The following is a 16803-nucleotide window of genomic DNA, read 5'->3' on the forward strand; positions in this document are numbered from 1 at the left end:
ACTGGGTGTAATCCTCAGTATCTGCTCTTATTCTGTATATATATACACTGCACAGTACCACTTCTCCTGTCCTGTATATATACACTGCACAGTACCACTTCTCCTGACCTGTATACTGGGTGTAATCCTCAGTATCTGCTCTTACTCTGTATATACGGACTCTGCACAGTACCACTTCTCCTGCTCTGTATGAATGGATGATGCACAGTACCAGTTTCTGGGCTCTGTGGTGCTACACACCGTTACGTTCGGGGCCCTGTGCATCGTCTGGATGTTGGTGAAGAGCAGCAGGTTTGGCGCGATGTTCCCCTCCTCCCCTCCCCCATCACTGTGACAGGTGCAGTAATCCAGGCGGTGGCATCTGTCACTCCTGGTACTGAGGAGGTTAATCTGGTTGGACATGTAAGAGGATTACACGGGGGGGACGCTGACCTGTGAGGGGCTCGGGGACAGCTGGATTTGGATTATGAGACACTTGGGTGACAGTAACAGGGACAGGAAGGTGACGGCGCAGTGTGAAGGAGCAGCAACATGGCTGCCACATGTAACCGCAGTGGATGAGCGCCAAATAACAGCACAGCGTCACCTCTTGTGTCACATTCCAGTCTTCAGGCAGTAAAATACCACGCCCACGGCGCAGGAGGCGTTGCAGGTCAGAGGTCACGTGTTTATGGAGGTTTTATTTACAGCGCGGTTTTTAATTTTGTGCAGATTTATCGCAACTGTACGCAAATTATTCGTCAACCGCGAACTCGCCGAAAATATCAACACAGCACCATATATGCACTGTGCAGCTACGTACAGTACAGACCAAAAGTTTGGACGCACCTTCTCATTCCAAGAGTTTTCTTTATTTTCATGACTATGAAGGCATCAAAACTATGAATTAACACATGTGGAATTATATACATAACAAACAAGTGTGAAACAACTGAAAATATGTCATATTCTAGGTTCTTCAAAGTAGCCACCTTTTGCTTTGATTACTGCTTTGCACACTCTTGGCATTCTCTTGATGAGCTTCAAGAGGTAGTCCCCTGAAATGGTTTTCACTTCACAGGTGTGCCCTGTCAGGTTTAATAAGTGGGATTTCTTGCCTTATAAATGGGGTTGGGACCATCAGTGGTGTTGAGGAGAAGTCAGGTGGATACACAGCTGATAGTCCTACTGAATAGACTGTTAGAATTTGTATTATGGCAAGAAAAAAGCAGCTAAGTAAAGAAAAACGAGTGGCCATCATTACTTTAAGAAATGAAGGTCAGTCAGTCAGCCGAAAAATTGGGAAAACTTTGAAAGTAAGGGCTATTTGACCATGAAGGAGAGTGATGGGGTGCTGCGCCAGATGACCTGGCCTCCACAGTCACCGGACCTGAACCCAATCGAGATGGTTTGGGGTGAGCTGGACCGCAGAGTGAAGGCAAAAGGGCCAACAAGTGCTAAGCATCTCTGGGAACTCCTTCAAGACTGTTGGAAGACCATTTCAGGGGACTACTTCTTGGAGCTCATCAAGAGAATGCCAAGAGTGTGCAAAGCAGTAATCAAAGCAAAAGGTGGCTACTTTGAAGAACCTAGAATATGACATATTTTCAGTTGTTTCACACTTGTTTGTTATGTATATAATTCCACATGTGTTAATTCATAGTTTTGATGCCTTCATAGTCATGAAAATAAAGAAAACTCTTTGAATGAGAAGGTGTGTCCAAACTTTTGGTCTGTACTGTATGTGACCCCTCAATACAACTACTTCCCCCCCAATACAACTACTGCCCCCCATTACAACTACTGCCCCCAATACATCTACTGCCCCCCAATACATCTACTGCCCCCAATACATCTACTGCCCCCAATACATCTACTGCCCCCCATTACAAACTTCCCCCAATACAACTACTACCCGCAATACAAATACTTCCCCCCATACAACTACTGCCCCCCATACAACTACTGACCCCCATACAACTACTGACCCCAATACAACTACTGCCACAATACAACTACTGCCACAATACAACTACTGCCCCCAATACAACTACTGCCCCCAATACAACTACTGCCACAATACAACTACTGCCCCCAATACAACTACTGCCCCCAATACAACTAGTGCCCCCCTAATACTACGACTGCCCCCCTAATACAACTACTGCCCCCATTACAACTACTGCCCCAATACAACTACTACCAGCAATACAAATACTTCCCCCAAATACCCTCACTGCCCCCAATACAACTACTGCCCCCAATATAACTATTGCCCCCAATACAAGAAATACCCCCAATTCCCAAATACCCTCACTGCCCCCAATACAACTACTGCCCCCTCCTCATCTCGTTATGGTTACGTGCGGTGTCGGTGACAATTTTTCTGTCCCGTGTTCTTCTATTTATAAACAATGTAGGTGGGGCAGGAAATGGGGGCCCCTGGGGACCTGAAAAGTGTTTGGCACCGTAGCTAATATGCCACTACACAGTCCCCTATACATCCGCTGTGTGTGCGGTGGGCAGGAGAAGAGGTAGTGTGCAGAGACCATGCAGGAGATGTGATACTGTGCAGAGACCACGCGGGATAAGAGGTAGTGTGCAGAGACCATGCAGGAGATGTGATACTGTGCAGAGACCACGCGGGATAAGAGGTAGTGTGCAGAGACCACGCGGGAGAAGAGGTAGTGTGCAGAGACCATGCAGGAGATGTGATACTGTGCAGAGACCATGCGGGAGAAGAGGTAGTGTGCAGAGACCACGCGGGAGAAGAGGTAGTGTGCAGAGACCATGCAGGAGATGTGATACTGTGCAGAGACCACGCGGGAGAAGAGGTAGTGTGCAGAGACCACGCGGGATAAGAGGTAGTGTGCAGAGACCACGCGGGAGAAGAGGTAGTGTGCAGAGACCACGCGGGATAAGAGGTAGTGTGCAGAGACCACGCGGGAGAAGAGGTAGTGTGCAGAGACCATGCAGGAGATGTGATACTGTGCAGAGACCATGCGGGAGAAGAGGTAGTGTGCAGAGACCACGCGGGAGAAGAGGTAGTGTGCAGAGACCATGCAGGAGATGTGATACTGTGCAGAGACCATGCGGGAGAAGAGTTAGTGTGCAGAGACCACGCGGGAGAAGAGGTAGTGTGCAGAGACCACGCGGGAGAAGAGGTAGTGTGCAGAGACCACGCGGGAGAAGAGGTAGTGTGCAGAGACCATGCAGGAGATGTGATACTGTGCAGAGACCACGCGGGAGAAGAGGTAGTGTGCAGAGACCACGCGGGATAAGAGGTAGTGTGCAGAGACCACGCGGGATAAGAGGTAGTGTGCAGAGACCACGCGAGAGAAGAGGTAGTGTGCAGAGACCACGCAGGAGATGTGATACTGTGCAGAGACCACGCGGGAGAAGAGGTAGTGTGCAGAGACCACGCGGGATAAGAGGTAGTGTGCAGAGACCACACAGGAGAAGAGGTAGTGTGCAGAGATAATGCAGGAGATGCGGTAGTGTGCAGAGACCACACAGGAGAAGAGGTAGTGTGCAGAGACCACACAGGAGAAGAGGTAGTGTGCAGAGACCACACAGGAGAAGAGGTAGTGTGCAGAGACCACACAGGAGAAGAGGTAGTGTGCAGAGACCACACAAGATAACAGGAGAAGAGGTAGTGTGCAGAGACCACGCGGGAGAAGAGGTAGTGTGCAGAGACCACAGATTTACCCGCCACTCAGTACTTCTTGCCCCTACGGTACAGCAGGCGCACAGACCTCTGGATAATATACCGTATACAGACAAGGCCGCGCTCATAACCCCCAAAAATCGATAGCATAATGGAGACAAGTGTAAATTACAGTAGAGAATGATGGTCTTGGTGAGTGATGATGTCATCATTCATACACAGAGAGCAGCGACATCATCTTTCATACAGACAGCAGTGACATCATCATTCATACACAGAGCAGTGATGTCATCACCAATACAGACAGCGGTGACATCATCATCTATACATGCGGAGCAGGGCTGCTCTGTCAGCAGGATATGGCGGCCTGTATTCTCAGTTGCGATCTGCTGCCCCACAGACATCAGACTTCAGCCTGCAGAACCAAAACTGACCCCATCAATGACCCCCAGAGATGTGACGTGTCCGCATCCTATAGCCACACCCCTGCACTGCTTCCTGGCCATTGTTACTCCACATCCTGTCGTCTTTCTCTGGAGTGAGAGTTTAGAAAGTATTCACTATAACAGAGCAGGGGCCCGAGACTGATGAGACCCGGAGCCACACTAAGGGGGGCGGGGGGGGGGGGGGGTCTCTGCATGCTTAGTCCCTGTTCTTATAGCCACAGCCAATAAGGACAGAATAACTGCGAGAGCGGGAAATTAGACTGCAAGCTCCTGGGGTCAGGAATTGACAAATAATGAGAGACTGGGATTTGATTGTGAGCTCCTAGGGTCAGAGATGATGGGAGTGATACACATTGTATGAGATACTGGGATTAGATTGTGAGCTCCTAGGGTCAGAGATGATGGGAGTGATACACATTGTATGAGATACTGGGATTAGATTGTGAGCTCAGAAAAACGTCGTTATATTTGGCTTTTGGGTGAAACTTCTGGAAAACTTCAGAAGTTATTGATATTATATCAGGAAGTCGGGTATTAAGTAGAAGCAGCGATGGTGTCTCCTCATCTCAGAAGCCGACCCCAGTGCAGGGTATACCGCCACAAGATGTCAGTGTCTCACCGACCCCAGTGCTGGGTATACCGCCACAAGATGTCAGTGTCTCACCGACCCCAGTGCTGGGTATACCGCCACAAGATGTCAGTGTCTCACCGACCCCAGTGCAGGGTATACCGCCACAAGATGTCAGTGTGTCACCGACCCCAGTGCAGGGTATACCGCCACAAAATGTCAGTGTCTCACCGACCCCAGTGCTGGGTATACCGCCACAAGATGTCAGTGTGTCACCGACCCCAGTGCTGGGTATACCGCCACAAGCTGTCAGTGTCTCACCGACCCCAGTGCTGGGTATACCGCCACAAGATGTCAGTGTCTCACCGACCCCAGTGCTGGGTATACCGCCACAAGATGTCAGTGTCTCACCGACCCCAGTGCTGGGTATACCGCCACAAGATGTCAGTGTCTCACCGACCCCAGTGCTGGGTATACCGCCACAAGATGTCAGTGTCTCACCGACCCCAGTGCTGGGTATACCGCCACAAGATGTCAGTGTCTCACCGACCCCAGTGCAGGGTATACCGCCACAAGATGTCAGTGTGTCACCGACCCCAGTGCAGGGTATACCGCCACAAAATGTCAGTGTCTCACCGACCCCAGTGCTGGGTATACCGCCACAAGATGTCAGTGTGTCACCGACCCCAGTGCTGGGTATACCGCCACAAGCTGTCAGTGTCTCACCGACCCCAGTGCTGGGTATACCGCCACAAGATGTCAGTGTCTCACCGACCCCAGTGCTGGGTATACCGCCACAAGATGTCAGTGTCTCATCGACCCCAGTGCTGGGTATACCGCCACAAGATGTCAGTGTCCCACCGACCCCAGTGCTGGGTATACCGCCACAAGATGTCAGTGTGTCACCGACCCCAGTGCTGGGTATACCGCCACAACATGTCAGTGTGTCACCGACCCCAGTGCTGGGTATACCGCCACAAGATGTCAGTGTGTCACCGACCCCAGTGCAGGGTATACCGCCACAAAATGTCAGTGTCTCACCGACCCCAGTGCTGGGTATACCGCCACAAGCTGTCAGTGTCTCACCGACCCCAGTGCTGGGTATACCGCCACAAGATGTCAGTGTCTCATCGACCCCAGTGCTGGGTATACCGCCACAAGATGTCAGTGTGTCACCGACCCCAGTGCTGGGTATACCGCCACAAGATGTCAGTGTCTCACCGACCCCAGTGCTGGGTATACCGCCACAAGATGTCAGTGTGTCACCGACCCCAGTGCTGGGTATACCGGCACAACATGTCAGTGTCCCACCGACCCCAGTGCTGGGTATACCGCCACAAAATGTCAGTGTGTCACCGACCCCAGTGCTGGGTATACCGCCACAAAATGTCAGTGTCTCACCGACCCCAGTGCTGGGTATACCGCCACAAGATGTCAGTGTCTCACAGACCCCAGTGCTGGGTATACCGCCACAAGATGTCAGTGTCTAACTAATCTCAGTGCTGGGTATACCGCCACAAGATGTCAGTGTGTCACCGACCCCAGTGCTGGGTATACCGGCACAACATGTCAGTGTCCCACCGACCCCAGTGCTGGGTATACCGCCACAAGATGTCAGTGTCTCACCGACCCCAGTGCTGGGTATACCGCCACAAGATGTCAGTGTCTCACCGACCCCAGTGCTGGGTATACCGCCACAAGATGTCAGTGTCCCACCGACCCCAGTGCTGGGTATACCGCCACAAGATGTCAGTGTCTCACCGACCCCAGTGCTGGGTATACCGCCACAAGCTGTCAGTGTCTCACCGACCCCAGTGCTGGGTATACCGCCACAAGATGTCAGTGTGTCACCGACCCCAGTGCAGGGTATACCGCCACAAAATGTCAGTGTCTCACCGACCCCAGTGCTGGGTATACCGCCACAAGCTGTCAGTGTCTCACCGACCCCAGTGCTGGGTATACCGCCACAAGATGTCAGTGTCTCATCGACCCCAGTGCTGGGTATACCGCCACAAGATGTCAGTGTGTCACCGACCCCAGTGCTGGGTATACCGCCACAAGATGTCAGTGTCTCACCGACCCCAGTGCTGGGTATACCGCCACAAGATGTCAGTGTGTCACCGACCCCAGTGCTGGGTATACCGGCACAACATGTCAGTGTCCCACCGACCCCAGTGCTGGGTATACCGCCACAAAATGTCAGTGTGTCACCGACCCCAGTGCTGGGTATACCGCCACAAAATGTCAGTGTCTCACCGACCCCAGTGCTGGGTATACCGCCACAAGATGTCAGTGTCTCACAGACCCCAGTGCTGGGTATACCGCCACAAGATGTCAGTGTCTCACAGACCCCAGTGCTGGGTATACCGCCACAAGATGTCAGTGTCTAACTAATCTCAGTGCTGGGTATACCGCCACAAGATGTCAGTGTGTCACCGACCCCAGTGCTGGGTATACCGCCACAAGATGTCAGTGTGTCACCGACCCCAGTGCTGGGTATACCGCCACAAGATGTCAGTGTCTCACCGACCTCAGTGCTGGGTATACCGCCACAAGATGTCAGTGTCTCACCGACCCCAGTGCTGGGTATACCGCCACAAAATGTCAGTGTCCCACCGACCCCAGTGCTGGGTATACCGCCACAAGATGTCAGTGTCCCACCGACCCCAGTGCTGGGTATACCGCCACAAGATGTCAGTGTCTCACCGACCCCAGTGCTGGGTATACCGCCACAAGATGTCAGCGTCTCAGGAACTTGTCCTGTCACCTTGAGCATCAATTCCAGCCTGACAACGACGTCTCCTGCTGTTCACAAGTCGCCTTATTGTCCTCTGAGGCATGGCATCCCACTGTTTCTGAAGGGCGGCCCTCAGATCATTGAGGTTCTGGGGTACAGAGTTACGCGCCTCTACACAGCGACTCAGCTGATCCCAGAGGTTTTCAATGGGATTCGGGTCTGGAGAAGGTGCAGGTCACTCCATGTGGGGTCTCCCGGTCTCCAGCAGCCGTTCCCTAATGATGTGACCTCGATGAGCTGGCGCATTGTCCTCCATGAAGATGACATTAGGCCGGTGTTGTTCCTGCAGAGGCACCATGACTGGAGTAATGATGGTCTTCAGGTAGTCTGGGCTGTCACTGGACCAGTCACACAGTGTAGGGCAGGTCTGTACGGACTAGACGCACCGGCCCACACTGCGACACCAGCACAGGCTCATCTGGTGACCACAGTGGCTGATGCAGAGCGCTATCCTAGATGTCTCCAACATGGTTGGCGGCCATCATCTCTGCTCAGCGTGAATCGGCTTATATTAGTGAACAGCACTGAGGCCACTGGTCCCTCGTCCAGCGTAGACCCTCCCTGGCCCAAACAAGACAATGACGTCTGTGCCTGGTGGTGCGGTCAGGAAGCCATGCAGGTCGTCTAGCACGCAGCGAACGCTAATGTAAACGGTTTCCGATGGTCTGACGTGACACTTGGTGCCTCTCGCCTCCCTGTGCCTGGAGTTGTGTGGCGTTCATCATCCGCTTCCGCAGGGCATTGTTCACAATGAAGCGGTTATCAGTGTGGGATGTGGACACGGGGCGTCCACTTCTCTGCCTTTCTGTGACTCTTCCAGTCTCTGTATCTCTGATACAACCTGCTGATGACACTTAAGCTCAGGGGCCACTTCCGTCTGAGAACATCCTGCTTGAAGCCTCTCAATGACGAGGTACTGCTGATCAATTGTTAGGTGTCGTCTTGGTCTCATGATGTTAGAATGTGAGCAGCATGATGAGGAGGACTGTTTAATACCTAGTCTAATTGATCCAGGACATTTGTAGAACAATTCATGGATCAAACACCTGGTGTGAATTTTGCCGTTAAGCTCCTTGTTAGAGAACAGCAAGTTGTGCAAAATGTCCTGAAACATTGAAGAGTTGGACGTGTGCATTCAGAAGGTTAGAGAAGGTCACATTAAGTTCTCCTGTAAAGGTCAGAGGGCATTTTTGGTTCATCCTAAAATTTCACCAACAAGCCAAATATCCTGGACTTTTTGGGAGTAGTGTATATTGCCCCCTAATCCAGGGCTCACCCTGATGTCACCCTGCGGATATCACAGTACGCCCGCAACTGAGGACACCCCTCCAGTGGAAGGCCAGAGATCGATTCATTGTCAATCTCCCTATCCAACACGGAGATCAAGGATGATGGGGGTGATACACTGTGTGTGACAAAGAGGGGAAAGAGTGTGAGCTCCTGAGATCATGGATGATGAGAGTGATACTTAACGTATGAGATACTAGGATTAGATTGTGAGCGCCTGAGGTCAGGGATGATGGGAGTGAATACAGTTTCACACTCTTCATGTCAGTTGCCGGTCAGTGTGGGGATGAAGCTCCGATCCGGCATCTCAAAGTCTAAGATGGTGCCGGGCAGCACAGGGATTATACGCACCGCGCGCCATGCTGTATTCTATACAGTCGGGTCCATAAATATTGGGACCTGGACACAATTCTAACATGTTTGGCTCTATTCACCACCACAATGGATTTGGAATGATACGGACAAGATGTTCTTTACCTGCAGACATTCAGCTGTAATCTGAGGGGATTCACCTCCAAATCAGGTGAACGGTGCAGGAATTACAGCAGTTTGCATATGTGCCTCCCACTTGTTAAGGGACCAGAAGTAATGGGACAATTGTCTTCTCAGCTGTTCCATGGCCAGGTGTGTTATTCCCTCATTATCCCAATTACAATGAGCAGATACAATGTCCAGAGGTCATTTCCAGTCTGATATCTGCATTTGGAATCTGTTGCTGTCAACTCTCAAGATGAGATCCAAAGAGCTGTCACCATCAGTGAAGCCATCATTAGGCTGAAAAAACACAACAAACCCATCAGAGAGATGGCAAGAACATTAGGCCTGGCCAAAACAACTGCCTGGAACATTCTTAAAAAGAAGGAACGCACCGGTGAGTTCAGCAACACCAAAAGACACGGAAGACCACGGAAAACAACTGTGGTGGATGAGCGAAGAATTCTTACCCTGGTGAAGAAAACACCCTTCACAACAGTTGGCCGGATCAGGAACACTCTCCAGGAGGTAGGTGTATGTGTGTCAAAGTCAACAATCAGGAGAAGACTTCACCAGAGTGAATACAGAGGGTTCACCACAAGATGGAAACCATTGGTGAGCCTCAAACAGGAAGGCCAGATTAGAGTTTGCCAAACGACATCTAAAAAAGCCTTCACAGTTCTGGAACAACATCCTATGGACAGATGAGACCAAGATCAACTTGTACCAGAGTGATGGGAAGAGAAGAGTATGGAGAAGGAAAGGAACTGCTCATGATCCTAAGCATACCACCTCATCAGTGAAGCATGGTGGTGGTAGTGTCATGGCGTGGGCATGTATGGCTGCCAATGGAACTGCTTCTCTTGTATTTATTGATGATGTGACTGCTGACAAAAGCAACAGGATGAATTCTGAAGTGTTTCGGGCAATATTATCTGCTCATATTCAGCCAAATGCTTCAGAACTCATTGGACGGCGCTTCACAGTGCAGATGGACAATGACCCAAAGCATACTGCAAAAGCAACCAAAGAGTTTTATAAGGGAAAGAAGTGGAATGTTCTGCAATGGCCGAGTCAATCACCGGACCTGAATCCGATTGAGCATTTCACTTGCTGAAGACAAAACTGAAGGGAAAATGCCCCAAGAACAAGCAGGAGCTGAAGACAGTTGCAGTAGAGGCCTGGCAGAGCGTCACCAGGGATGAGACCAGCGTCTGGTGATGTCTATGCGTTCCAGACTTCAGGCTGTAATTGACTGCAAAGGATTTGCAACCAAGTATTAAAAAGTGAAAGTTTGATTTATGATTATTATTCTGTCCCATTACTTCTGGTCCCTTAACAAGTGGGAGGCACATATGTAACTGCTGTAATTCCTGCACCGTTCACCTGATTTGGATGTAAATCCCCTCAGATTACAGCTGACAGTCTGCAGGTAAAGCACATCTTGTCCGTATCATTTCACATCCATTGTGGTGATGTATAGAGCCAAAAATGTTAGAATTGTGTCCATGTCCCAATATTCATGGACCTGACTGTAGTAGAAGTCCTATACATGTCATACAACGCTCCGCAGTATATTATATCATACAGCGCTGCACAGTTCATTATATTTACAGTACAGACCAAAAGTTTGGACACACCTTCTCATTCAAAGAGTTTTCTTTATTTTCATGACTATGAAGGCATCAAAACTATGAATTAACACATGAGGAATTATATACATAACAAACAAGTGTGAAACAACTGAAAATATGTCATATTCTAGGTTCTTCAAAGTAGCCACCTTTTGCTTTGATTACTGCTTTGCACACTCTTGGCATTCTCTTGATGAGCTTCAAGAGGTAGTCCCCTGAAATGGTTTTCACTTCACAGGTGTGCCCTGTCAGGTTTAATAAGTGGGATTTCTTGCCTTATAAATGGGGTTGGGACCATCAGTGGCGTTGAGGAGAAGTCAGGTGGATACACAGCTGATAGTCCTACTGAATAGACTGTTAGAATTTGTATTATGGCAAGAAAAAAGCAGCTAAGTAAAGAAAAACGAGTGGCCATCATTACTTTAAGAAATGAAGGTCAGTCAGTCAGCCGAAAAATTGGGAAAACTTTGAAAGTAAGGGCTATTTGACCATGAAGGAGAGTGATGGGGTGCTGCGCCAGATGACCTGGCCTCCACAGTCACCGGACCTGAACCCAATCGAGATGGTTTGGGGTGAGCTGGACCGCAGAGTGAAGGCAAAAGGGCCAACAAGTGCTAAGCATCTCTGGGAACTCCTTCAAGACTGTTGGAAGACCATTTCAGGGGACTACCTCTTGAAGCTCATCAAGAGAATGCCAAGAGTGTGCAAAGCAGTAATCAAAGCAAAAGGTGGCTACTTTGAAGAACCTAGAATATGACATATTTTCAGTTGTTTCACACTTGTTTGTTATGTATATAATTCCACATGTGTTAATTCATAGTTTTGATGCCTTCATAGTCATGAAAATAAAGAAAACTCTTTGAATGAGAAGGTGTGTCCAAACTTTTGGTCTGTACTGTATATACAGCGCTCCGCAGTATATCATATATATCTGTACAATACATCATTCTACAGGTCCTATGTCACATGGTACAGTATAGCAGGGTACAGTATAGCAGGGTACAGTATAGTACGGTACAGTATAGCAGTGTACAGTATAGTACGGTACAGTATAGGTCCTGTGTCACACGGTACAGTATAGCAGTGTACAGTATAGTACGGTACAGTATAGGTCCTGTGTCACACGGTACAGTATAGCAGGGTACAGTATAGGTCCTGTGTCACATGGTGCAGTATAGCAGTGTACAGTATAGTACGGTACAGTATAGGTCCTGTGTCACACGGTACAGTATAGCAGTGGACAGTATAGTACGGTACAGTATAGCAGGGTACAGTATAGGTCCTGTGTCACACGGTACAGTATAGCAGTGTACAGTATAGTACGGTACAGTATAGGTCCTGTGTCACACGGTACAGTATAGTACGGTACAGTATAGGTCCTGTGTCACACGGTACAGTATAGCAGTGTACAGTATAGTACGGTACAGTATAGGTCCTGTGTCACACGGTACAGTATAGCAGTGTACAGTATAGTACGGTACAGTATAGCAGGGTACAGTATAGGTCCTGTGTCACACGGTACAGTATAGCAGTGTACAGTATAGTACGGTACAGTATAGGTCCTGTGTCACACGGTACAGTATAGCAGGGTACAGTATAGGTCCTGTGTCACATGGTGCAGTATAGCAGTGTACAGTATAGTACGGTACAGTATAGGTCCTGTGTCACACGGTACAGTATAGTACGGTACAGTATAGGTCCTGTGTCACACGGTACAGTATAGCAGGGTACAGTATAGGTCCTGTGTCACATGGTGCAGTATAGCAGGGTACAGTATAGTATGGTACAGTATAGGTCCTGTGTCACACGGTACAGTATAGCAGTGTACAGTATAGTACGGTACAGTATAGGTCCTGTGTCACATGGTGTAGTATAGCAGGGTACAGTATAGTACGGTACAGTATAGGTCCTGTGTCACACGGTACAGTATAGCAGTGTACAGTATAGTACGGTACAGTATAGGTCCTGTGTCACACGGTACAGTATAGCAGTGTACAGTATAGTACGGTACAGTATAGGTCCTGTGTCACACGGTACAATATAGCAGTGTACAGTATAGTACGGTACAGTATAGGTCCTGTGTCACACGGTACAGTATAGCAGTGTACAGTACAGTACGGTACAGTATAGGTCCTGTGTCACACGGTACAATATAGCAGTGTACAGTATAGTACGGTACAGTATAGGTCCTGTGTCACACGGTACAGTATAGCAGGGTACAGTATAGTATGGTACAGTATAGGTCCTGTGTCACACGGTGCAGTATAGCAGTGTACAGTATAGTACGGTGCAGTATAGGTCCTGTGTCACATGGTGCAGTATAGCAGGGTACAGTATAGTACGGTACAGTATAGGTCCTGTGTCACATGGTGCAGTATAGCAAGGTACAGTATAGTATGGTACAGTATAGCAGGGTACAGTATAGTACGGTACAGTATAGTACGGTACAGTATGGGTCCTGTGTCACATGGTACAGTATAGTACGGTACAGTATAGGTCCTGTGTCACACGGTACAGTATAGCAGTGTACAGTATAGTACGGTACAGTATAGGTCCTGTGTCACACGGTACAGTATAGCAGTGTACAGTATAGTACAGTACAGTATAGGTCCTGTGTCACACGGTACAGTATAGCAGTGTACAGTATAGTACGGTACAGTATAGGTCCTGTGTCACATGGTGCAGTATAGCAGGGTACAGTATAGTACGGTACAGTATAGGTCCTGTGTCACACGGTGCAGTATAGCAGGGTACAGTATAGTACGGTACAGTATAGGTCCTGTGTCACACGGTACAGTATAGTACGGTACAGTATAGTACGGTACAGTATAGGTCCTGTGTCACACGGTGCAGTATAGCAGGGTACAGTATAGTACGGTACAGTATAGCAGGGTACAGTATAGCAGGGTACAGTATAGTACGGTACAGTATGGGCCCTGTGTCACATGGTACAGTATAGTATGGTACAGTATAGGTCCTGTGTCACACGGTGCAGTATAGGTCCTGTGTCACACGGTGCAGTATAGCAGGGTACAGTATAGTACGGTACAGTATAGGTCCTGTGTCACACGGTGCAGTATAGCAGTGTACAGTATAGTACGGTGCAGTATAGGTCCTGTGTCACACGGTGCAGTATAGCAGGGTACAGTATAGTACGGTACAGTATAGGTCCTGTGTCACACGGTGCAGTATAGCAGTGTACAGTATAGTACGGTGCAGTATAGGTCCTGTGTCACACGGTGCAGTATAGCAGGGTACAGTATAGTACGGTACAGTATAGGTCCTGTGTCACACGGTGCAGTATAGCACGGTACAGTATAGCAACGTACAGTATAGTACGGTACAGTATAGTACGGTACAGTATAGTACGGTACAGTATAGTACGGTACAGTATAGCACGGTACAGTATAGTACGGTACAGTATAGCACGGTACAGTATAGTACGGTACAGTATAGCAGGGTACAGTATAGTACGGTACAGTATAGGTCCTGTGTCACATGGTACAGTATAGTACGGTACAGTATAGCAGGGTACAGTATAGTACGGTACAGTATAGTACGGTACAGTATAGCAGGGTACAGTATAGTACGGTACAGTATAGGTCCTGTGTCACACGGTGCAGTATAGCAGGGTACAGTATATTGGTGTTATGGCCTTTCAGTATTCCGCTCACCTGAACTTGTCTGGGAAATATCGGTCCAGTTCGGTTCTGATCTATAATATATGTGAGGTCCCAGGAGATTTCCTGTTTGACCCAATCCTGCAAATGTCTGGGTCTTTTCTATATCAGCGCTGAGTGATGGACTGGCAGTTCTGTTGGGTTCTGATGTTGGATCAGTCCCAGTTCTGTTGGGTTCTGATGTTGGATAAGTCCCAGTTCTGTTGGGATCGGATGTTGGATCAGTCCCAGTTCTGTTGGGTTCTGATGTTGGATAAGTCCAAGTTCTGTTGGGTTCTGATGGAGGGTCTGTCCCAGTTCTGTTGGGTTCTGATGGAGGGTCAGTCCCAGTTCTGTTGGGTTCTGATGGAGGGTCAGTCCCAGTTCTGTTGGGTTCTGATGGAGGGTCAGTCCCAGTTCTGTTGGGTTCTGATGGAGGGTCAGTCCCAGTTCTGTTGGGTTCTGATGGAGGGTCAGTCCCAGTTCTGTTGGGTTCTGATGGAGGGTCAGTCCCAGTTCTGTTGGGTTCTGATGGAGGGTCAGTCCCAGTTCTGTTGGGTTCTGATGGAGGGTCAGTCCCAGTTCTGTTGGGTTCTGATGGAGGGTCAGTCCCAGTTCTGTTGGGTTCTGATGGAGGGTCAGTCCCAGTTCTGTTGGGTTCTGATGGAGGGTCAGTCCCAGTTCTGTTGGGTTCTGATGGAGGGTCAGTCCCAGTTCTGTTGGGATCTGATGGAGGGTCAGTCCCAGTTCTGTTGGGTTCTGATGGAGGGTCAGTCCCAGTTCTGTTGGGTTCTGATGGAGGGTCAGTCCCAGTTCTGTTGGGTTCTGATGGAGGGTCAGTCCCAGTTCTGTTGGGATCTGATGGAGGGTCAGTCCCAGTTCTGTTGGGTTCTGATGGAGGGTCAGTCCCAGTTCTGTTGGGTTCTGATGGAGGGTCAGTCCCAGTTCTGTTGGGTTCTGATGGAGGGTCAGTCCCAGTTCTGTTGGGTTGTGATGGAGGGTCAGTCCCAGTTCTGTTGGGTTCTGATGGAGGGTCAGTCCCAGTTCTGTTGGGTTCTGATGGAGGGTCAGTCCCAGTTCTGTTGGGTTCTGATGGAGGGTCAGTCCCAGTTCTGTTGGGTTCTGATGGAGGGTCAGTCCCAGTTCTGTTGGGTTCTGATGGAGGGTCAGTCCCAGTTCTGTTGGGTTCTGATGGAGGGTCAGTCCCAGTTCTGTTGGGATCTCTCGGGGTTCGGTTCTGGATCTCTGGAGAAAGTTCTGCAGCTCGGATCCTGTAACCCCCCGCCATTAACCCTTCCCTCCCCGGGGGTGCGGGGCTCGGCGCTGCTCCCCATCTGTGCGGGCGGCTCCCCGCGGGCAGACTCATGTGCGGGTGTCCGGGCGTCCCCGGGGTGGACCATCCAGAGGAGCAGCGGGCGGTGCCCAGGAGCAGCACAGCCCGGAGCAGCAGCCGGGGGCCGGGGAGCATCATGCAGGAGCAGCCGGAGAGGACGCGGAGCTCCCCGGAGCGGGCTGACAAGCCGAGTGCAGCCGGGGAGAGAGCAGCATGGAGCGGCCACTGAGCGCAGACTGAGCGGGGAGGGCGGAGAGAGGGATGGAGGGAGCGAGAGCCGCCCACCGAGGGGACACCGAGGGGACAGAGCCGCCCACCGAGGGGACAGAGCCGCCCCAGGAACAGCTGTCTATAGGGGACACCGAGGGGACAGAGCCGCCCACCGAGGGGACAGAGCCGCCCCAGGAACAGCTGTCTATAGGGGACACCGAGGGGACAGAGCCGCCCACCGAGGGGACAGAGCCGCCCCAGGAACAGCTGTCTATAGGGGACACCGAGGGGACAGAGCCGCCCCAGGAACAGCCGTCTATAGGGGACACCGAGGGGACAGAGCCGCCCCAGGAACAGCCGTCTATAGGGGACACCGAGGGGACAGAGCCGCCCCAGGAACAGCTGTCTATAGGGGACACCGAGGGGACAGAGCCGCCCCAGGAACAGCCGTCTATAGGGGACACCGAGGGGACAGAGCCGCCCCAGGAACAGCTGTCTATAGGGGACACCGAGGGGACAGAGCCGCCCCAGGAACAGCTGTCTATAGGGGACACCGAGGGGACAGAGCCGCCCCAGGAACAGCCGTCTAAGGGGACACCGAGGGGACAGAGCCGCCCCAGGAACAGCCATCTATAGGGGACACCGAGGGGACAGAGCCGCCCCAGGAACAGCCGTCTAAGGGGACACCGAGGGGACAGAGCCGCCCCAGGAACAGCCGTCTAAAGGGACACCGAGGGGACAGAGCCGCC

General features: G+C 50.5%; 1 protein-coding gene across 3 annotated transcripts in view; it reads right to left on the reverse strand.

Moving 5' to 3' along the window:
* The window catches only part of HEG1 (heart development protein with EGF like domains 1), a 59396-nt gene extending 43215 nt beyond the window's left edge, over positions 1-16181 (reverse strand). Inside the window, exons 1-2 of one of the 3 annotated variants that reach the window (XM_040439426.1) lie at positions 15733-16181; positions 14527-15699 (exon numbers count right to left, since the gene is read on the reverse strand). In XM_040439426.1, the coding sequence (XP_040295360.1) occupies positions 14527-15699; positions 15733-15982 (1423 nt within the window). In that variant the 5' untranslated portion in view covers positions 15983-16181. Of the gene's footprint in view, positions 1-14526 lie in introns of all 3 variants that reach the window. The other 2 variants (XM_040439427.1, XM_040439425.1) reach the window with 2 other exon arrangements.
* Positions 16182-16803: the final 622 nt, after the last annotated feature.

This window comes from Bufo bufo, chromosome 7, assembly GCF_905171765.1.
Source record: "Bufo bufo chromosome 7, aBufBuf1.1, whole genome shotgun sequence".
NCBI lineage: Eukaryota > Metazoa > Chordata > Amphibia > Anura > Bufonidae > Bufo > Bufo bufo.